This window comes from Pristiophorus japonicus, chromosome 2 (genome assembly GCF_044704955.1).
Source record: "Pristiophorus japonicus isolate sPriJap1 chromosome 2, sPriJap1.hap1, whole genome shotgun sequence".
Lineage (NCBI taxonomy): Eukaryota > Metazoa > Chordata > Chondrichthyes > Pristiophoridae > Pristiophorus > Pristiophorus japonicus.
The window spans coordinates 175,386,639-175,409,506 of record NC_091978.1 but is presented as its reverse complement, the minus strand read 5'-3'; the positions used below and the strand labels follow the sequence as shown (position 1 = coordinate 175,409,506).

Genomic DNA, 22,868 nt, shown 5'->3' with positions numbered 1-22,868 from the left:
AACTGTGAGTTTGAATTGTTTGTGGGGGAAGGGATGATGGGTGCCAGGCTGGAAACATGACTTCACCACACTGGTATTGCTTTGGTCACCTAGGGGCAAACTAGCTCCAAGCACGGCACAGCAAAAACATGACAATGCTTGTACAGATTCCGATGCGCAGGACTCAAAGCTCAAGAGAGGCCACTGCAGGGAATAGTCCAGCTAATCCTTAAATCCTTTCTCAGCAGTTTGTAGTTATGTCTGCACAGGAAAGTAACACAGGGCTCGCCTTCCTGGTGCAGATAAGACTGCAAAAATTACTTTATTCAAAAAAAAAAGGAACCTGCGCCACATTTTGTTAATGTACAGTTTCAAAAAATACCCAAAGCGTAGTTTTTTTGTATTGCATATATACAGTGAATAATTCTCGCACACAGCTCTACTTCAGTGAGTAAAGACAGTAAATAAAATTTAAGAATCCAAAAGAAACTGCGCTCTGGAATGAATGGTCATATTGAGCACCAGGTATTCACAGCCTGGTCTCTGCAGTCCTATTTTCAGCAGAGCAACAGCCAGTGAAAAAGCAGCTGATCTCTAGGCACTATCACTTCTTTGCCTTTCGTTTCCCCTTATCATTTCTTCCTTTCTGCTGTGTTATTTTTTCTTCTTTTCTGCTCTTTGATGCTTTAGACCTCTTTGGCTGAAAAGAAAAACAATTTATAAGGAATCTTAACCATGAAAGGATTACACAGAAATAAAACAACCGTAACAAAGCAGGAAATGAGAAAAGGTCATTCAGCCCCTCAAACCTGCTCCTTCCAGTGACACGGTGGTATAGTGGTTATGTTACTGGACTAATAATCCAGAGACAAGAGTTCAAATCCCACCAAAGCAGCTGGAGAATTTAAATTCAATTAAATAAATCTGGAATAAAAAGCTAGTGACCATGAAATTACCGAAATGTCATAAAAACCCAACTAGTTCACTAATGCCTGGCCTATCTGCGACTCCAGACCCACAGCTCTGTGGTTGACTCTTAACTGCCCCAGCAAGCCACTCGGTTGTATTCAAGGCGGCAGCTCACCACCACCTTCTCGAGGGCAATTAGAGATGGGAAATAAATGCTGGCCTTGTCGGCGACATCCACATCCTGTGAATGCATAGTGTTTTTTAAAAATTCAATATATCTGACCATGGACTCTACCCCACTCCTAAAATTACCCGAGGAAAGTTCTGCACAGTACTCCCGGTTTCCAAAGATAATTGAGAAAAATTTTTGCAGAATATTCATCCATTCTTATATCTCCACTATTCAATCTAACACTGCCCCACAAACAGATGCTTACAACCTCAGAAAAGTCCAAAATCCCTTTCAATAAAACAAAGTATTTAAAGGTACACTGTTCATCTAGTAAACATTGCCCTCCTTCTAAATACCATAGATCTACTCAGACTCAATACCCCAAACAGCAGTGGGCCCATACCTTTCAGAATACACAAACAATCCTCAGCCATTCTCAGGATATTACATGGCTTCTTTTCTGTGCTAGTGGAGCAGATTCCCAACATGCACAGCTGGCTGCATTTCAAATTTCTATGGTCAGGAAGACCAGGCTCAAAATATCAGGATTAGAAACTATAATTATGAGGAGAGACTTAAGATACTGGTACTACCACTGGGAGTGGGAAGGCCAAGGGGAGAGTTAATGGAGGATTTGATGGGGACAGATTATTTCTGCCGTTGGGGAGTCAGTGATGAGAGGCCATCAATTTAAAAGTGTCAGCAAAAGTGTGAGGAGAAGTTTCTTTAATCAGCGAGTTGCTGGAGTTTGGATTGCTTTGCCACAGGGAGTGGTTGGAGCAGAAACCATTGCTTCTTTTAAAAGGAAGAGTAAATAAACATTTGAAGTAGAGGAAGATTCAGCAGTCATGGGGAGAGAACAGGACATTAATAGTTTTGTGTTGCAAAGAGCCTGCACCGACATGGGCTAAATGGCTTTGTTCTATACTGTAAACCTCTACGGTTAAAAATGTATCTTCCTGACCGTGGGAGGATTACTTTTAGGATGCAGTTTGGCTGCCACTAGGACCGGTCTTAGTGCAAAATAAAATCATCTTTAAAATGCTCAAACTACTCAGGTCCAGTACGAACTTTCTACAGCTGGGTCGAGAGCAGAGGAACAAAGGCGGCCCTCTTTCACTTGCACTTTCACAAAGCATCCTATTTATGCCACTGCTCTTCCACATCAATCCTTCTTTACAGAGCGACTTCATTTGGTTCCGCAATTTTAAACATCAAGCAGTCCCAGGTAAAATTCTTCAGTCAATATTTTACTTCAAATCATTTTACTGTGCCTTAAGTGGTTTCAAAAAGAAACATTAAGTGAAAGATGTGATCCTACCTTAATCATTCCATCTAATTCCAGGTTATCCTCAGCCTCATCTGGTTGTGCATCCTCTATCTGTAATTCGTCATTAAGCTCAGAGTCTAGCGACGATCCAGCTGCACTTCCACGTTTCAATTTCTTTACAGCTTGCAGTGCATAGGGGGTCATGTGAGTCTCTCGGTTATAGGTCCGAGTAAATGCAGCTTTCACCTGAAGGGGCGGGGGGGGGGTGAGGTTTGAGATGCTGTAAGTAATCTATAAGGGTAAGGATTACACAGACTATTGGATCTACTACAGCAGAGAAGTTTAACAATACCGAGTGTGTGTCAGATATGAATTTAGCTTAGACTTGGAATAAGCATCAAATTCAGTTTCACTAGAAACAGACTGCAATAACGTGTGAGCAGCAGAAAGGGGTTTGGAGTTACCTTCGGGTCTAGTTTAGAGAAAGGGTCGGCTCGACCACCCCAGCTGCTGATCTCCATGATGCAATCCACATCCTCTTTCATCAGATAATACGCGTTCATCGTTTCAACTGCCTCTTGAACACCATTTGTTCCCTGAAGTGTCAGAGGCTGCACCAGAGTGTCCCGCAGGTAAGGAAGATAATCCAGGTTAACGGCCTGCTTACTGGCGTGTGTCCTTTTGTCAGTTTTAAAAACAAGTATAGATGTGAGAGGTTGAAGAAAGATCAACAAATGCAGAACAATTAAAAAGCCGTCTTCATCCGAATTTGGTATCTTGATGAACCATCAGTATTCTTCCCTGGCTGGTCAGCTCACAGGATTAGCTACAAATACGGACTCCGCACCAATTAACAGGGAGCACTAGAAGCCACCAAGCACTGAGCTGACCAACACTGGAGTGTGTCACTCCCCTGAAGCTGCATACACACCCTCCTTAGCTTCTCCCACTCCCCATTCAAAGCACTGACTCAACATTGGGCTATACTAGCGCAGTATTTGGCCAGTACCTACCCCAAGTTACCATTTTTTGTGTGTGAACCTAGACCCTGAGCGCTGACTGGCTATCCCTCCACCGAAGCATTACAAATCGATCCATTCTGACCCGATGTCCACACCCGGCCTTTTTCTAACAGAGGTGACTTATAGTCATCAGGATTGACAATTCTGGTTGATTTCCACCCGCCCCATCCTACCTCCATAGCTAGAGGTGCCAATTGAACCTCGCTCTTTTGGATATGTATAGCTCAGCATCATACTTCCCATTAAGCTATTAGGAGATCCTTACAATGAGGTCCCTTTTAAACAAAAGGGACCATGAATACTACAGAAGTGGCTGCTTTGCTGAAATCACATCCCCCATACCTTAGGCACATGTGCCTGGTAAGTTCTTGTATGATACGATCGTGCTTGCCAGTGGATGAAAATTTTCCAAACCAACTCGGAAAACTTGGAAAGTGCGACATGTAACCTCTCATCAACTCGCCAGGGATCACACTAGCATAAATAGCCTGAAAAGCAAGACAGCAAGACTTCAACAGTCTGCAGCAGAAATTCATTTCAACATTCACTATATTTTCACTATCATCCTTAATTCATACCCAGCCCCCTCCACTGGTCACAACCCAGGAGCTTGGAATGCTCGGTTAGATTTCTCTTATTTTCTGACCTACCAACACAGCAGGTACAATTCAAGCAAGGCAGGCTGAATTTGCTCAGTTTCCCTTTATCACATTTTGTTCCAACCGACAACCAATAACACTCAGATTGCAACGAATGTAACTGACAGGCAGAGCTAGGCCTCAGTCAATGAGGCAAGCACCAAACTGCCTTGAAATTGCAATCAAAAATATAATCAGGAGATACAGGGCACAAGTTAACGCCCTCTGGAAAAACGACGCATCTCGATAAGGTGCGTCCACTTTCTGGAAGAAAAAGGGCGTCAAAAACTTACCTTGTGATTCTCCGGTCTCCTCAGAACGTCTTGGTGCTCGGCGTGGTGCAGCACAAGGGGTCGGGGGCTGAGCCAGGTCCCGGCGCTGAAAACAGTGCCGGGACCTCTGCACATGCGCGCTAGAGTGCAGTAGCTCCAGGCCCCCGAGGGCGCGAGGGCCGAATGGGCTCACCAGGTGAAGATCGGACTGGACCTCCCTCCCGTTCAGCTCCCTCCCCCACCTCTTCTGTCTCTCTCTCCTCCGCGCCCCCTCCTCCTTCTTCTCCACCCTCCCCAGCTCAGTCGGCGGCGGCGGGGCCCGCCCGTCCGGCATCTCGCTGGGGGCAAGGCCCCGCCCGAAGTGTCGGCGGCGGCCCGTTCAGCCCCCCCCGCCCAATGTCGTCGGCAGGGCCTGCCTGGCATCTTGCTTGGGGGCGGGCCCCACCCGAATTGGCAGCGGCCCGTTCAGCCTCTTCCCCTCCCCCTCCCTCGCTGTCGAAAACCCCGCTGTTGGAGGGCTCCCGTTGCTGCAGTAGGCGAGTAGAAATAATTTATTGATTGATTTTTTAAAAATATTTTTTTTTAATTTTCTTTTAATTGATTTATTTATTATTGATGATGGCTCTTTATTTGTAAAAGTGAAGTGTTTAATGTTTGTAAACTTCCCTCACCCCCACCTATCTTTCGTTCCCTACGCCTGATTTATAAAAGTGTAGGCAAGCTTTTTCTGAGTGTATAAAAATCTACACTTACTCAATTCTAAATTAGTTTGGAGTAAGTTTTCACTGCCTAAACTTGCAAAACAGGCGTAAGTGGCTGGACACGTCCCCTTTTTTAAAAAAATCGTTCTAAAATGAAACTATTCTAACTGACTAGAACTGGAGCAAACTAAATGCTGAGAATTGCAATTTCTAACATGCTCCATGCTAAACTAGTTGCTCCAAAAAAATAGGAGCAACTCAGGCCGAAACTTGAGCCCATAGAGCTCATCGTGTACATCAGTACACTTATTATACAGTTCTTTAAAAAACCATCTTCAAATTTGTAACCAATCCTTCAATCTAGTGCTTGCCTATTTCATTCTTTGACTTTGTTCCATTAGTAATCTGACCAGGTTCTTTTTGCAGTTAGTATTCTGGTTTTTAATGCTTGACTTTATCTTACTCGTGTAGTTGTAGAATCAAAATTTCTGCACAGATAGCTAATAATTACAATTCAGGAAACAGGGATTCTGGTGGCACCTTGGTGCTGTGCACGGGAAAACCAACCGGCACCGTCGCAGAGTGGTGGGAAATAAGATTGACCCCGCACTTTGCCAAGTTCACTGCAAAAAGGTGCAGCTCCTAGGTCAGGTCTTTCCCCTCGAGGAGGGCGGGAACAAAAATGGGATATATAAAAAGGAGGCCAGTTCTATGGAAGCTCCACGTTCTCATGGGTGCCGCAAGCTTTCATCAGATTGGGCACCTCCTGCTCTGGGCTGCTAAATAAGCAGAAACTATTTATGCTTCTACATGTTTGCGTCCGAATGCAGGCAGACAGGTGCATAGACTGGCTAATACGCAATTCCGGGCCTTCCCACTCAGGCTTTCATGGGGCAGTATAAAATAGTTTCCAGCAAAAAGATTGGAACCAAACAAAGGCAGTCTCGCTGAGGCGGAGCATAAAGGAGAGACAGTGGAGAAGCATGGTATGTTTGACATTGTTGAATACTACAGAAAAGTCAAAGAATATGCGCTCCATGGTCACAGTCACAGAGGATATCGTTGGTGACTGACTAAAGTGGTCTCCATGCTGTGCGCAGGACAGAAACCAGATTTTTTTAAAAAAGAGATTGAACAGGGACTAGTGGGAGTGGTAAGCTGGTAACTATAAACAGTCATATTTATGCATAACATCGATAATGAGTAAACTGCTAGCTACCATGATACAGAATAAAATTACTACTCACTTAGAGACAGTGGTAAATTAAGGAAAGCCAGCAAAGATTTGTAAAAGGCAAGTTAATTTGTTTAAGGAAATAACCAGAGTGAAATGATAAAAGAAAATACAGTGGATGTTCTGTATACAGATCTGCAAAGGCAGGTGTCATGTTGCTGCATGGGAGGCTGGTTGGTAAATTTAATACAAATGATATTAAAGGGAACAAAGCAGCATGGATGGGAAATTGGTGAAAGGACAGAAAACAGTTGTGGTTGATATTAGATTTTCAGACTGGAGGGATATAAACAGTGGTGTGCGCCCAGGGTCAGTGTTGGGACCATTTTGGGAGGGGGGAGGGAAGGAAACACACTAAATGGTAAAAAAAAACTTGAGTAAAACAGAAGACGTATGACAAATCAGGACAAGTGACGAGGAAAAAGTGATAATGTAAAAAAGCATTGGTTTTATAAATAGGGGTTTACAGTACAAAAGTAAAGATGTTATGCTAAATCTATAAAAGATCATTGGCTACATTGCAGTTAAGATTATTGTGCCCTATTTTAGGAAGGATAGCAATGCCATAGCGAATGCGCAGAAGGTATTTACTAAGACACTATCAGGACTGAGAGGCTTTAATTGTGAAAATAGAAAAAAGGGACCATTTTTCATTATAGAGAAGGTTAAGATGAGATCTGATGGAGTTGCTCAAAATTCTGAGGGGTTTTGACGAGAGTTAGGGAACTCTATTTCCATTGGTCAGTTATTAGATGGGATAAATTTAAAATCGGCATCAGAAAAATGAAGGGAAGTTTGGAGAGCTTTTGTTTTATAAACCCAGAAGGTTGTTATGATATTGAATGCCCAACCAGAAAAAGGAGTGGATGTAGAATCCATCATGATCATCATCATCGGCAGTCCTTCGGAATCGAGGAAGGCTTGCTTCCACTCCTGAAGTGAGTTCTTAGGTGGCTGAACAGTCCAATACGAGAGCCACAGTCTCTGTCACAGGTGGGGCAGATAGTCGTTGAAGGAAGGGGGTGGGTGGGACTGGTTTGCCGCACACTCCGCTGCCTGCGCTTGATTTCTACATGCTCTCGGCGACGAGACTCGAGGAGCTCAGCTCGGGAGCCTCCTATCAACAAGAGCAGGCATTGACCACGAGATCCAACACCACCTCCAGTGCGCCAGTGCAGCCTGAGGAAAAGTGTGTTTGAAGACCAGGCCCTCAAAATGGTCACCAATCCATAATAGCTTTTAATGGAAAATGGATAAATATTTGAAAAAATGTAAAAAAAATAAAGGCTTGTGGGGAATAGGCAGAGGAGCAGGATTAATTGGATAGCTCTAAAGTTGGTATAGCTCCAGTGGGCCGAATTGCATCCTTTTGTACTATAACAAACATTCTATGATTCCAAGTACAAAATTCACAATTATCACAAAACAATACAATTGACAATTACCACAGATTTGTGCAACTTATCCAAGGCCTTCTCACAAGAAATACAATGCAAAGTCTACAAGCAAACAGAACTATCTATTCTCTAATTTGAATACACAAACTGAATAATGCATATCCAGTGACTATTAAAAATATAGCAGCAAATTAGCCATCACAACATGCAATTTTTTTGTAACGGCTTAGAAAATTAGTTAAAACTGATGCAGTGAAATGATAGCATTACATTCCTCTCCATTATAAAACCTGTAATACAGGACACACTACATTACTGTCTTAAAGTCTTCCCATCTAATTAATTACTTTCAAGTGCAGCAAATATTTAGACAAAATCAGCAGCCATTTGAACACAGCAAGATCTCACAAACAGCAAGTCAGGAAAAGGTAGATTGAAATCTTCTTGCATAGAATAGGGCCAACCAAGCCAAATAAGTAACATATTCAGCATTGCATAGGTCAAGGTAGCAAGCCAAGAAGTGAGTGGGTTGGATAAAGATTTATTTATGCCCGGCCTGAATTGATTTAGTCCAATGGACATGAAGCAGAATATCATCATACTTACTTTGTTTAAGGTTAAATCTAAACTGGTCTAAACTTAATTTGAAAGAAAGAATTTGCACTTATGTAAAACATTTCCTATCTAATGAATTACTGTTGGAGTATAGACACTGCTGTTCTGTAGGGAAAAACATCTAATATGTATATATCAAGGTTCTATAATCATCATCATAGGCAGTCCCTCGAAATCGAGGAAGACGTGCTTCCACTCTTAAAAATGAGTTCTTAGGTGACTGAACAGTCTCTGTCACAGGTTTGCCGCACGCTCCTTCCACTGCCTGCGCTTGTTTTCTGCATGCTCTCGGCGACGAGACTAGAGGTGCTCAGCGCCCTCCCGGATGCTCTTCCTCCACTTAGGGCGGTCTTCAGCCAGGGACTCCCAGCTGTTGGTGGGAATGTTGCATTTTATTAAGAAGGCTTTGAGGGTGTCCTTGAAACGTTTCCTCTGCCCACCTGGGACTCGTTTGCCATGTAGGAATTCCGAGTAGAGCGTTTGCTTTGGGAGTCTTGTGTCAGGCATGCGAAAAATGTGGCCCACCCAACGCAACTGGTCAGTGCTTCGATGCTGGGTATGTTGGCCTGGTCGAGGACGCTAACGTTGGTGTGTCTGTCTCCCAGGAGACTTGCAGGATCTTGCAGAGACATAGTTGGTGGTATTTCTCCAGCGATTTGAGGTGTCTACTGTACATGGTCCATGTCCGAGCCATACAGGAGGGCAGGTATCACTATAGCTCTGTCGACCATGAGCTTGGTGGCAGATTTGAGGGTCTGATCTTCGAACACTCTTCCTCAGATGGTCGAAGGCTGCACTGGCACACTGGAGGCGGTGTGGAACCTCGATGTCGAGGTCTGCCCTTGCTGATGATAGGTTCCCGAGGTATGGAAAGTGGTCCACATTGTCCAGGGCCATGTCGTGGATCTTGATGACTGGGGGGGGGCAGTGCTGTGGGGCGGGGTCAGGTTGGTTGAGGACCTTTGTCTTACGGATGTTTACTGTAAGGCCCATGCTTTCGTATGCCTCAGTGAAGATGTTGACTATGACTCAAGAGTTCAGTCTCTGAATGTGGGCAGACACCAGCGTCGTCCGCATACCGTAGTTCAACGACAGAGGTTGGGACGGTCTTGGATCTGGTCTGGAGATGACGAAGGTTGAACAGGTTCCCACTGGTTCTGTAGTTTAGTTACACTCCAGCGAGGAGCTTGTTTAGTGCGAGGTGGAGCATTGCAGCCAGGAAGATCGAGAAGAGGGTTGGCGCGATCACGCAGCCCTGCTTGACCCCAGTCCGGACATGGATTGGGTCTGTGGTGGATCAGTTGGTCAGGATCACGGCTTGTATGTCGTCGTGGAGCAGGCGAAGGATAGTGACAAACTTTTGGGGGCAGCCGAAACGGAAGACACTCCATAGTCCCTCGGGGTTGACAATGTCAAAGGCCTTTGTAAGGCCCAAGACGGCCATGTACAAGGGTTGGTGCTGTTCTTTGCAATTTTTTTGCAGCCGTAAAGATCATGTCCGTTGTACCCCATAGTGGACAGAATCCACACGGTGACTCCGGGAGGAACACCTCAGCCCCAGGGAGAAGACGATGGAGGAGGATTCTAGCGACGATTTTCCCAGTGGCTGATAACGGAGATTCCTCTGTAGTTGCTGCAGTCAGACTTGTCCCCTTTTTTAAAGATGGTGACGATCACTGCATCTCAGATCTCCTGGCATGCTCTCCTCCTTCCAGATGAGAGGAGGTCATGCATTTGTGCCAATAATGCCTCTCCGCCATACTTTAGTGCCTCAGCGAGGATGCCATCCGCCCCTTTGCCTTGTTGTTCTTGAGCTGGCGGATGGCCTTTCTACCTTGTGCAGGGCTGGAGTTTTGCTGAAATGGTGGCGGGTCACATGTTGCGGGATGGAGTCGATGACACGTGTCAAAAGCAGAGTCTCGATTGAGATCATTTTCGAAGTACTCCTTCCAGCGGGTCCTGACTGCCTCGGTGTTCTTGAGTGTCTCCCTGTTCTTGGCCAGCAGTGGGGTGGGGCCTTGGGTGCTTGGACCATAGGTGGCCTTGACTGCGGTGAAGAATCCTCGCACATCATGCTGTCTGGCAGCTCCTGAATCTCCTTTGCTTTCTCCATCCACCACCTGTTCTTTAGGTCCCGGGTTTTTTGTTGGACTTCAGCCTTAATGCTGCTCCCGAGTTGGGTTGTTGTTTAAGTCTCAGAAATGCCCTGCGCTTGCGATCTATTAGCACTTGGATCTCCTGATCATTCTCATCAAACCAGTCCTGGTGTTTCCTGGTTGAGTGACCGAGCGTCTCTTTGCAAGCACTGGTTATGGTGGCCTGGAGGGCAGATCAAGCGATGTGGGCATTCTGCGTCTCAGGATCATCAAGGGTCGTAAGGTTAGCAATGACTGTATAGGACGCTGGCTGTATAGGGCTCTCTTAGCTGAGTCTTTGAGTGCCCCGGCATTGATTTTTTTTGTGGCACTGCTTCTGCTGCCGTCGCTGCTTTGGGGCTATGTTGATGTTGATAATGGAACGGATTAGGCAGTGGTCTGTCCAGCAGTCATCAGCTCTTGTCATGGCGCGGGTGATGCGCACATCCTTGCGATCTCTGGCTCGAACGATGACTTAGTCGAGCAGGTGCCAGCATTTGGAGCAGGATTGTTGACACGATTCCTTGTACTTGTCCCTCTGGCGGAACAAGGTGTTAGCGATGACAAGGTTCTAGACATTTTGTCAGGAGCAGGATACCGCTGGAGTTGGTTTTCCCTACGCCCCCTCTGTCAATCACACCTCCCCAGAGGTCTGTGTCCTTGCCGACCCTGGTGTTGAAGTTGCCGAGGAGGATCAGTTTGTCGTCCTTAGGGACGCGGGACAGGGATTTTGAGGCTGGAGTAAAAACTCTCTTTGGTCTCATCTGTTGCATCGAGTGTTGGGGTGTACTGATGACTGGCGCACTGGTTCCAGGATAGGGTGAGTCGAAGAGTCATGAGACGTTCGCTAATCCCACGATTTGAGGCGGCCGACCAGCTTGTTCTTGATAGCGAAACCCGACTCCGTGAAGGCGGCGTTCTTCCTCTGGTTTGCCTTTCCAGAAGGTGGTGTAGCCTCCACCTTGTTCCTTGAGCTGACCTTCCCCTGCCCACCGGGTCTCGCTTAGGGTGGTGATGTCGACATCAAAGTGGCTAAGTTCTCGGGCAATTATGGCGGTGCGGCATTCCGGCCTGTTGCTGTTGGAGTTGTCCTGACGTTTCAGGTCCCAAACTTCATATTGAAAGGTGGAAGGTGCCTGTGCGTGAGTTCTTTTAACATAGGATGGCCGTTGCACACCAGCTACCACAAGGGCTTAACTGAGCACGGTCTTGGTCCAGTGGCAAGGAGGTCCAAGACGACTGGAGACCAGGCACTGCTGTATGAGCTTAATTGCTTACATCAAAATGTGGGCCGTAAGCTTGGCGCTGAGCAGCGCCTTTCGGTGAGATGGTAAGAGATTCGAGGCCTGGTTGGGGGCAGGCATTGGGAAGGTCAGACGTCCATTTTGTGGAAGGAGGTGAGACACAACCGGGCCTCCCTTTTTCCAACAGCAACCGGGCCTCCCTTCTTCCAACGAGGCCTCTCATCCTCCAGCAACGCTCTGGCCTTCCCCCCAGCTGCTGGCCCCACTCAACACCGGAGTCCCTGTCGAGCACATGGTGTGCACAATGGTTGTGGTCACTCTGACCTCTCCTTCCACAAAATGGACCTCTGGTCTTCTTTAAATAGCAAATAAGATGAGTGACCAGCTAATCTGTTTTTTAATGCTGTTGGTTAAGGGAGAAATGCTGTCCAGGACATTACATATAACTCTCTGCGCTTATTTGAATAGCTGTATGGAATTTTATTTCACATGTCCTTGAAGAAGAATAATGAGTTTAACATCTCAGCCAAAAGACAGCAGCTCTAATTATGCAGCATTCACTCCCTCGGTACTGCACCAACGGCTGGATTTTGGGCGAAAACGTAAGCGACGTGAAAATTACCATTTTCGCTGCGTTACCAATTTAAGGCCTAACTTTCGGTACTTGGTGTCTGCATCGCAAAGGGAGGCATCGCACAAATATTCGCAGCTCAAAAACGCGATCCTCGCCAACTTTAGTGCAGGGCCAGGAGCGCTCAAGAGGGGCCTGGGGGGAGGGGAGGAGGAGGGGAAGGAGAAAAAAAATCCAAGAAAACATTCAAGACTCATTGCCAAGACCCTTACCATAATACCATAACAAATCGCTGCAAAAAAAAAAAAAACTTGATAATTTACCTTTTTTTCAGGTTTTCCAACTTACTGCTGCTGGCAGGGCTGCACCGCTAGGTTTTACCTGGCGGTGTTCTGGGCGCAGCATACGGGTCCGGGTGAGTGCCGAAGCTCAAGACGGTAACACAATTCGAGTAGTTACATGTCCGGCACAGCTCTCCCCAGCGGTGCTTCCAAGCGTGGCCGCAAACAAGGAACCAAGGATCGCGACCAGGCTTAGCAACTGGGTTTTCACTGGCGGAGGGTCAAAACGTGATGAAAACCCGCTTGCAAACCACCCTAAAATCCAGCCTGAAGTGTCAGGCTGGATTATAAACTTCTGGCCTGGAGTGGGCCTTGAACCCACATTCTTTTTATTCATTAATAGTATCCAATAGAGCTAAACTGACATACTGCATTATAAATAAATTGGTTTATTCTTAGTTACTTGCAAAGTAGCCTGCAACTATGGAAACTAACTTCAAACCGCAATTCTAGAACTTGTGAAACAAAGTTATTTCAAACAATTCAACAGAGGCACATTTTGGGATCAACAGATATACAAAGCAACAGGAAAGAATGAGAGAATGCCTTCCTAATCAACACAGGACACCTCACACCAGCACTGACCTGAGTTGGGAGTAGGTTCCACGTCTGCAGAGAACGGATTCGTTTATCAACAAGATCCCCATCACAGATACTTTCTGCTGTCTTACTCAACAGCATTAGGTGCTTCCTCAGGTTCGTTCTGAATCATAAGCACAGCACAAATAACAGCTGCAAGTGCAGTGGGATTCAGAGACTACACTCATCATGTAATGAGCAACAAATGAAAGATACTGGGGAAAGACAGCCTTGAACAAGCAGATCGACAGTTTATAAAAAGAGATTCAAACAATGAAAGCAATTAAACTCAGCAACTGTCTAACCTACAGGATGAAAGTGTTTAGACACAAATATTCAAAACTGGCATTCAGTATTGCGATTTTAAGGTTCATTCTGTGCAAATGTATAACTATTAAAAGGAGAGTCCATTTAACAAAAATGGTGAATTCTAGTCAGTCATTTATTCCAACACAACCCACTGCCTGATGCCCTAAGTTACATGTCGCTGTGCTGTGGAAAACTCCAGCTTGTGGCATCACTATGGAAGGACTGTACATTATGTAAATATTAATGATATATAAACTTTATGCAATTTGTCCAAGTGAGATATCATCATCATGGCTATGTGAAGTCAAAGGGATTCAAGGACCTGCTATATAACCACACACCTTAAAAGTTCTATATATAATTTAAAAATTGTGCTCTGCACTCTCTTGGGCAGTTTCCGGTGAAACTATCTCTGCCGTGACATTACCCTTTACAACAATCTACTGGTCTACTGCTGAATCACCTGGTTTTAACCTTAGGCAGCAGTTGAAAGGTTTCGTTACCAAATTACTTCAAGTCAACAGGTAATCATCAATTGTCATATTGAACCCAGAATGGCTTAATAGTCCTCGATGAAGTCATTTGGACACATTACTAATAAACTAACAATGGCATCACCAGATCAGAGAACACACACTCACCCCAACCTTATTTCAATCTTTTTGTACAGAAACATTTAAATTCAAAGACGGAAATACATTCCAAAAGATATTACACAAAATGTAATACTACAGGACATGGGGAATATACTCTGCTACTTACCCAGCAGCCGCTGGCTTCACATGCAAGTAGTTCTCTTGCACAAAAAGTGGTGCTATTGAGTAATCATGAAAGAAGAGGTCTGACTTGTCTATCAGACTCATATGGGCTGTTTCCTCCCCAGCAGCAAACACTTTTCTCACAATATCAAAGGGACCCTGAAATCAGGAGGTATCACTGTTTTATATAGGTGTTATTTTGTAAATAAGTAAAATGGTCTGTTTATCTAATGGAATATCCAAAAGGTCTTTTAAAAAAAAAAAATCAAGATTCATGTCTTGCTCAAAATATTAATAGTCACAAATAATACTCAAATATAACACTAAGGAGAGAACAATGTGATTTTCCCCAAATACTTAATTTGTATTTATATCCCTTTTCCCCTTCGTAGTTTTTCCTGGGAGTACTTGATACTAATGCTGGATGTCCTAAATGGGAATGTGATCCACTTCCCAGCACCAACATTCCCCACCCTTGACCAGAAAATTCACCAAAAGACAATTCTAAAGGTTACCAAATTACACCAAGAGCAAATCAGTCAGCGCTGAGATACAAATTCTTGCGTTTGACGGGAAGTCCAAAACTCCACAAATTATACAAGAATTCTATTCCTACAATATGTTCAACAATAAAGAATAAATTATTGTCTAAATGATGTCCTCACCAGTTTAATATCTTTCCTGGTCTGGCTGCCATTGATTTTGGCCTGATCGTAAGTCAGAGTCTTGTTTTCTGCACACCACATACTGAGATTATGCAGAACCTAGAAAGCATGGGAAAGAAAGGCATACAGCTTCAAAATACAAGGTCAATAATAGAGTTTATGAACATGTAGGACTCAGGCTGGGTTGGTGGGCAGATGGCAAAGTACAAGACCACAACAGCTCAAGGGCCCTGTTCCAGAATAGAAACTGCATACTGAGGACTTTGGAATTATTTTCTTCTCCCGCCCCCAACATCTGGCACGATTTTGTTTAAAATGTAAGAGGAAAAAGTGGTGGAGTACTTTCCAACAAATACCCAACAATATGTCCATTGTAGGGCCTTACCATTCAAGTTTTTTAAAAATCTGATGACATTATTACCAATGTTATTTAAACTTTTGTTGAAGCTGAAAAATTAACTGATGAAACAAGTGCAGGTTGACCAAGATACTCGTGAGCAACGAGTGTAGGTCCCTCTCACAATTGAAGAGACTCTATATTCAAAGGCTTGCTGTAAAGTAATACTGGGAAACAAGGGAAGTAAATTAATTAAAATTAATTCCCGGTACTGGATAGTGCCAAGGAGTTTGCACTGTTAGAGGAGCAACGAGATTTGGATGTCCAGGTACACAAATCACAAAAAGTAATCAAAATGGCTAATGGAATTCATCTCAAGGGGGATGGAATAAAAATGAGAAAGTCATGATTCAGTTGTACAAAGCCTTGGTCAGACCCCATCTTGATTACTGCATTCAGTTTGACCACCGCACCTCAGAATGAGTATATTAGCCATGGAGGGGTGCATCACAGGTTCACCAGAATGATACCGGGGCTTAGAGGGTTAAATTATGGGGACAGGTTGCATAAACTTGACTTGTATTGCCTTGAGCACAGAAGATTTGAGGGGTGGTCTGATCGAGGTGTTTAAAATATTAACAATTTGATAGGTTCGATATCGAGAAAGTATTTCCTCTGGTGCAGGAATCTAGAACAAGGGGACATAATCTTATAATTAGAGCTATGCCATTGAGTGAAATTAGGAAGCACTTTTCCACACAAAGGGTGGTAAAAATCTGGGACTGACTCAAAAGGCTGTGGCTCCAAGGACAATTGAAGCTTTCAAGACAGAGATCGATAGATTTTTGTTAGGTAAACGTATCAAGGGATACAGAGCAAAGGCAGATGAGAAAGGACTAATTAGCAATCTTGTTGTGAGAGGCCCCTTGGGGAAGAGTGACCATAATATGGTAGAATTCTTTATTAAGTTGGAGAGTGACAGTTAATTCAGAGACTAGTGTCCTGAACTTAAGGAAAGGTAACTTCGATGGTATGAGACGTGAATTGTCTAGAATAGACTGGCGAATGCTACTTAAAGGGTTGACGGTGGATAGGCAATGGCAAACATTTAAAGATCACATGGATGAACTTCAACAATCGTACATCCCTGTCTGGAGTAAAAATAAAATGGGGAAGGTGGCTCAACCATGGCTAACAAGGGAAATTAAGGATAGTGTTAAATCCAAGGAAGAGGCATATAAATTGGTCAGAAAAAGCAGCAAATCTAAGGACTGGGAGAAATTTAGAATTCAGCAGAGGAGGACAAAGGGTTTAATTAGGAGGGGGAAAAGAGAGTCTGAGAGGAAGCTTGCTGGGAACATAAAAACTGACTGCAAAAGCTTCTATAGATATTTGGAGAGAAAAAGATTAGTGAAGACACACATAGGTCCCTTGCATTCAGATTCAGGTGAATTTATAATGGGGAACAAAGAAATGGCAGACCAATTGAACAAATACTTCTGGAAATACTAGGGGTCCGAGGGTCTAGTGAGAAGGAGGAACTGAAGGAAATCCTAGTCAGGAAATGGTGTTAGGGAAATTGATGGGATTGAAGGCCGATAAATCCCCAGGGCCTGATAGTCTGCATCCCAGAGTACTTAAGGAAGTGGCCCTAGAAATAGTGGATACATTGTTGGAAAATGATCACCAATCTATCGACTCTGGATCAGTTCCTATGGACTGGAGGGTAGATAATGTAACACCACTTTTTAAAAGAGGAGGGAGAGAGAAAACAGGGAATTATAGACCGGTTAGCCTGACATCAGTAGTGGGGAAAATGTTGGAATCAATTATTAAAGATAAAATAGCAGTGTATTTGGAAAGCAGTGACAGGATCGGTCCAAGTCAGCATGGATTTATGAAAGGAAAATCATGCTCGACAAATCTTCTAGAATTTTGGGAGGATGTAACTGGTAGAGTGGACAAGGGAGAACAAGTGGATGTGGTGTATTTGGACTTTCAAAAAGCTTTTGACAAGGTCCCACACAAGAGATTGGTGTGCAAAATTAAAGCACATGGTATTGGGGGTAATGTATTGACGTGGATAGAGAACTGGTTGGCAGACAGGAAGCAGAGAGTCGGGATAAACGGATCCTTCTCAGAATGGCAGGCAGTGACTAGTGGGGTGTTGCAGGGCTCAGTGCTGGGATCCCAGCTATTTACAATATACATCAATGATTTAGATGAAGGAATTGCATGTAATATTTCCAAGTTTGTAGATGACACTAAGCTGGGTGGCAGTGTGAGCTCTGAGGAGGATGCTAAGAGGCTGCAGGGTGACTTGGACAGGTTAGATGAGTAGGCATATGCATCACAGATACAGTATAATGTAGATAAATGTGAGTTTATCCACTTTGGTGGCAAAAACACAAAGACAGATTATCTGAATGGCGGCAGATTAGGAAAAGGGGAGATGCAACGAGACCTGGGTGTCATGGTACGTCAGTCATTGAAAGTTGTCATGCAGGTACAGCAGGCGGTGAAGACGGCAAATGGCATGTTGGCTAGGGGATTTGAGTACAGGAGCAGGGAGGTCTTACTGCAGTTGTACAGGGCCTTGGTGAGGCCACACCTGGAATATTGTGTTCAGTTTTGGTCTCCTAATCTGAGGAAGGATGTTCTTGCTATTGAGGGATTGCAGCAAAGGTTCACCAGACTGATTCCCGGGATGGCAGGACTGACATATGAGGAGAGACTGGGCCTGTATTCACTGGAGTTTAGAAGGATGAGAGGGGATCTCATAGAAACATAAAATTCTGATGGGATTGGACAGGTTAGATGCAGGAAGAATGTTCCTGATGTTGGGAAAGTCCAGAACCAGGGGTCACAGTCTAAAGATAAGGGGTAAGCCATTTAGGACCGAGATAAGGAGAAAATTCTTCACTCAGAGTTGTTAACCTGTGGAATTCTCTACCGCAGAGAGTTGTTGATGCAAGTTCATTGGATATATTCAAGAGGGCCCTTACGGCTAAAGGGATCAAGGGGTATGGAGAGAAAGCAGGAAAGGGGTACTGAGGCGAATGATCAGCCATGATCTTATTGAATAGTCGTGCAGGCTCGAAGGGGCGAATGGCTTACTCCTGCACCTATTTTCTATGTTTGTGTTTCTAAATGGAGTTGGGGTAGATTAGCTATGATCTAACTGACGGAACCAGCTCGAAGGGCTGAATATCCTGCTCTTGTTCCCATGTTCCTAATTACATCTGTGCAAGCTAACTCAATGATCCTCAGTCCTCTACCCCTAGCTCCTATTTGAAGAAAATTGTCTGCCTTTGCCTTATCTATACCTTTCTTTTATTTTTGTTCCCATTTTCAGATAATTCTGGGAGTAGTTGTAAGATACAAGTTATGAAGTTTTAGCCACTGTTGTAACTGCAATATGCACTGTATTAAGAAGTCAAATCATATTGAAAACCAAGAGTAGGAAAACGTATTCTGCACCTTAAAAGGGACTTAGTGGTGATAATTAGTATCATTAATTTTGATACAAGTCTAGTAAAAGATTTTTACATTATTGAGGTGACGAGAAGATACATGCAAACTGACAGTTCTAACATTTCATTTTACGGTCTTACAAACATTTAGTCATCAAATTTAGCTCTCTGCCAAGATTTCGGGTCACATCATCACTGCAATCACTAACCTGTCTGATATCCTGATTGGCTGCAAGTATAATTTCATTCATAGCTGGAGGGGGAATCTTCAAGCCTTCTTTAAAAGCAACAGTCATCATAGCACCCTGAAAAGAGAGAGGCGCTTTCAGAAGTCATTGAAGGGTCAATATCAGTTCTTCTACAGAAATTGCACAGCGTACGATGTTAGTTTTATTTTCAATCGCGTTTATTGGTGTGTTTGTGGATGATGGGAGTTATATGTTGCTATAAAATATAATGCTGCTTTTGTCCCCATGGGGAAAACACAAATTTACTCTACTTCACAAAATAGCCTCTTCAATCGTCACCCCTTCTACTTTTCCAAAGTGCTAAAATCAGCAGTTTAATTGGACGCGCTGAACACAACGGTGATGAGTTCTCAGTACTACACTCACCTGCTATTTATACCCGAGCATGTATGAAAGAGCTTATACCCAGCTCTTCTGCAAGCATGGCAAGCGAGGGCAAAAATCAGAAAAATGGGGGTGGGGTGACATTGGACACACAATTCATGCGTCAAAAGGATCAATACTTGGGTGGCTAAACTGTGTAATAGTTGCTACCTTCATGGCAGCGAGACTAGTAAACTAAAATATAAACAGCCAGGAACCCACACAGTAGCAGAGCGGAGTCATTTAACAAAACCTGGAGAACTATTGAAACCCCACCTTTATTTGTTCAACTCGAGGCCGCTGGAAGCGGAGGTCGAAGCAGTAATTGGCCAATGAACGGATCTTGGGATGGTTACGGTCATTACACATACAGATTATAGGAACCTTGGTCTGTTTAATGAGAGAAATCAGTTCCTGAAACAGAAAAACACAATACATCCAATGTCACACCCAAGTTCCTGTTAAGATGGTTAGAACAGCCACTCTGAATCTGCCCTCGTGACAAAACCGAGAAGGAAATCATGAATGTTAATCCAGGTCCTACACAGACGGACAGTCGGATTACGTCACACCTCAATAATTACAGCATATCGTTTTCCTTTGTTACTATGAGGTGGATCTGTGCTGCTCAGATTAGTAGGTGGTATCCAAACCTGGCATTTTGGCATCTTATTCCACCGTGATGAGAAAATGGTTTTCTGGATAATTTTTCTATGTATCCTGGTTTCCCCCTCCATGGTAGGATTCTAAGGATTCCATTGGCTAAGTCACCCTCTGGTACCTCCCCCAAGGGGCCATTCTTCACCTAGACAGTCAATGTTAGCATCACCACTGATCCCAAGGCAGTCCTCATTTCAGGTCCAGACATGCAACTGTAATTAGGTCAGGAATTTTCCAGATTTTTTTCCTTTAATTGTCCTGGGTTTTTAATCTGGTGTTGCACCTCTCCCAGGATATATCATGGCTTTTGGGTGGGGAGTATATATATTGAGATACACAAGGTATTGCAGTTGTATGGGTCAGGCTGGATGATCCAGTGGGTCTTTTACAGTCTGTCATCATTAGAACTCTCCAAGAGTGATCACTAGTTACGAATCAGGAGTAGGAATTCTGGCTAATTTTCTTCATCTTAGCCCAGAGCGTACTGAAGCCAATTGTTGCACTTTAACTGCTGCTTCAGCTAAGATCAGCAGACTAAGCACAGAATGTAGACTCCTTATCCCCCACCCAAACATCCCCAGTTCCCAACCAGAGATTTCTCTTCCAGATTAAGACTAATACTACTGCGGTAGCCCAGTGGTTATGGTACTGGAGTAGTTACCCAGAGATCGGGAGTTCAAATTCTATCATGGTACGAATGTGAATTCAACAAATCTGGTCATTTGTGAGCGAGCACCAGAAAGTGGCCATGGCGGATTATCGTAAAATCCAACTAGTTCACCAACAGGAAGGGAATCGCCACCCCTCCCCAGTCTGGCCGACGTGTCACTCCAGTCCCATACGTGGTTGACTCTGAATGCCACCGTGGCAATGAGGAATGGGCAATAAAAACTGGCTTACCAGTGTCACCGCATCTCAAGAACAAAGAGATTCTCAGGAACCAATTGCACATTGGCAGGGAGATTAAAAAAAAAAGAAATCTGTACTCCAAAAACAACTTTACTGGATAGAAGTCTCCAGCTCAGTCAATACTACAGGAAATCAGTAAGATTGCACTGGGTCACTGGCGTTCACACTAAATACTAACTGTGTTGTTGGAAACAGCGCCCTGCAAATATAATGATAAACAACAGTTCCTCTTTCTACAGCCACCCCAGTGCTCAAACATAAACAAGATGTGGTATTTGATTGAGTTCCCTGGTTAAATGTTATTTAAATGAACAATGCTCTACATCAAATGAAGCAGTCAAACTGTGTTACCTGAATCCCGCCCCTGTCCTCATTACCAGCCATACCATCCACCTCATCCATGATTAGTAAGTGTTTGGTGCTTACTAATGATGAAGCTCCTGGAAAGAAGAAAGCATTAATTTGTAATAAAAAAAATTCTTGTCAACCAACTCTCAAACCGTACCAGCAGTGTCCTGGCAAATACTGATCTGAACCCACTACACCCATCTGCACATACCACAATAGAATCCTTTGATACTGGTGTTGTTCAGCGACTCTGCTATCACTTCCTTCAATGTGTTCTTGCTGCGAGTGTCACTGGCATTGAGTTCAACATAGCTGTACCCCATATCCTTCCAGGGAAAAAAAAAATACAATTTGTTGTCAATTTTTTTTCTTTGTTAAAATTTATTTAAAGAAAATCCAGAGGAAGGGCCAAGACCCTTGTTGAAGGACACCAAAGTCAGAGAAGGTAAAGCAAATAAAGAAACGGGTTAAGTGACACCAAGCTTGGGATCTAGAGACCTGTAGATTGTAGGGTTCTTTATTTAAGTTGAAGAACCGAGGAGAAAGTAAGTTCCCCTATTCAGAAACAAACTTACCAACTGAACAAAAGCAGCAAAACAGAAAACAGTTTTGCTGAGTGCAAGAAACTAAATTGACTTCCATTAGTGTTATAGCCACTCAGTTCATTATTAGGCTTTTTATGAGAGATGAGTGTGCAAAGATATGTTTTGATGGGCGCATTCAATGTACAACCCAATTGCTTACTGTTCCCTTGGATACGGAAATCAGTTTCATCTCAGATTTCATAACTAGAGTTTCAAGTCACAGCAATTTGATGAGGCAGAGCCATGGTTAATGACGACAACAGGACATCCTAATGCAATGTTTGTCAAATTTCTCCCTTTCTTTGTCCATTTTCTGCACAAAGTTCTCCCCTCAAATATATTTACTCCTTGCTGGGGTAAGATTCCACAGACTCCAATGATCCTCTAGTGCCTCACTCAAGGGGCCATTCTTTAGATGTGAGACTTGATCAGGAGTGTTGGCAGGCTATTTCACTGAAGAAAGAATCACTGCTCAGTCATATTCTGTCCACACCCATCTGTATAGCTCAACTCATTGGATAAGGACACTTTGCCATCAAGAGAATTGTGTTTATCATCATATTCATTTTTTCCCATTTGCTCTTGGTTAGATTTATGTATTATATGCTCCAGTGTTTAAAACCTGCATTGTCCCAACTAACCAAAATGTCTTTGCAAACAGGGATGCAGCTCTGAGAAATTAGCTCCCGTGAATGTGTCACTTTATGATTCTTACCAATGAATAATACTGTAATTCTACTTCTTTATGAATCATAGCAGTGTACCAAGTAAAATAATGAAGTTGTTAAATTGTCCAAGCATCTAGTACTATAGTGGTTGGGCACATAAAGGTTTCAAAAGCCTTCAACTCAGCAGATCTTAGCAGTGTTTTTTTTTATTACCGATGGTGTTCATATGAATACTTAATGAAAGATTTACAAAGGCTTGAGATAGGTAATACTGTCAGCCTGCACGAGTGTCTAAGAGTATGGTAGGGTAAGCATAGGACCGGGACTTGAGGGAATGCACTGCAAGATACTAGTCTGGTCAGGTCAAACCTGGAGTGCTATGCACACTTCTGGACACCATAACAAGGGAGCCATCCAGGCCTTACAGGCAGTGCAGAGGAGAGAAATGAGGCCGATTCCTAGTGTCC

At 43.8% G+C, this 22,868-nt stretch overlaps 1 protein-coding gene across 3 annotated transcripts in view; it reads right to left on the bottom strand.

Moving 5' to 3' along the window:
- Nucleotides 1–269: 269 nt before the first annotated feature.
- The window catches only part of rfc1 (replication factor C (activator 1) 1), a 90,524-nt gene continuing 67,925 nt past the window's right edge, over nucleotides 270–22,868 (bottom strand). For all 3 annotated transcript variants that reach the window (XM_070870432.1, XM_070870438.1, XM_070870433.1), the window contains 11 exons: nucleotides 21,361–21,475; nucleotides 21,153–21,241; nucleotides 19,509–19,646; nucleotides 18,831–18,926; nucleotides 14,812–14,910; nucleotides 14,151–14,305; nucleotides 13,086–13,203; nucleotides 3,695–3,840; nucleotides 2,795–3,008; nucleotides 2,382–2,576; nucleotides 270–679 (listed from right to left, as the gene is read on the bottom strand). In XM_070870432.1, the coding sequence (XP_070726533.1) occupies nucleotides 584–679; nucleotides 2,382–2,576; nucleotides 2,795–3,008; nucleotides 3,695–3,840; nucleotides 13,086–13,203; nucleotides 14,151–14,305; nucleotides 14,812–14,910; nucleotides 18,831–18,926; nucleotides 19,509–19,646; nucleotides 21,153–21,241; nucleotides 21,361–21,475 (1,461 nt within the window). In that variant the 3' untranslated portion in view covers nucleotides 270–583. The remainder of the gene's footprint in view (nucleotides 680–2,381; nucleotides 2,577–2,794; nucleotides 3,009–3,694; nucleotides 3,841–13,085; nucleotides 13,204–14,150; nucleotides 14,306–14,811; nucleotides 14,911–18,830; nucleotides 18,927–19,508; nucleotides 19,647–21,152; nucleotides 21,242–21,360; nucleotides 21,476–22,868) is intronic.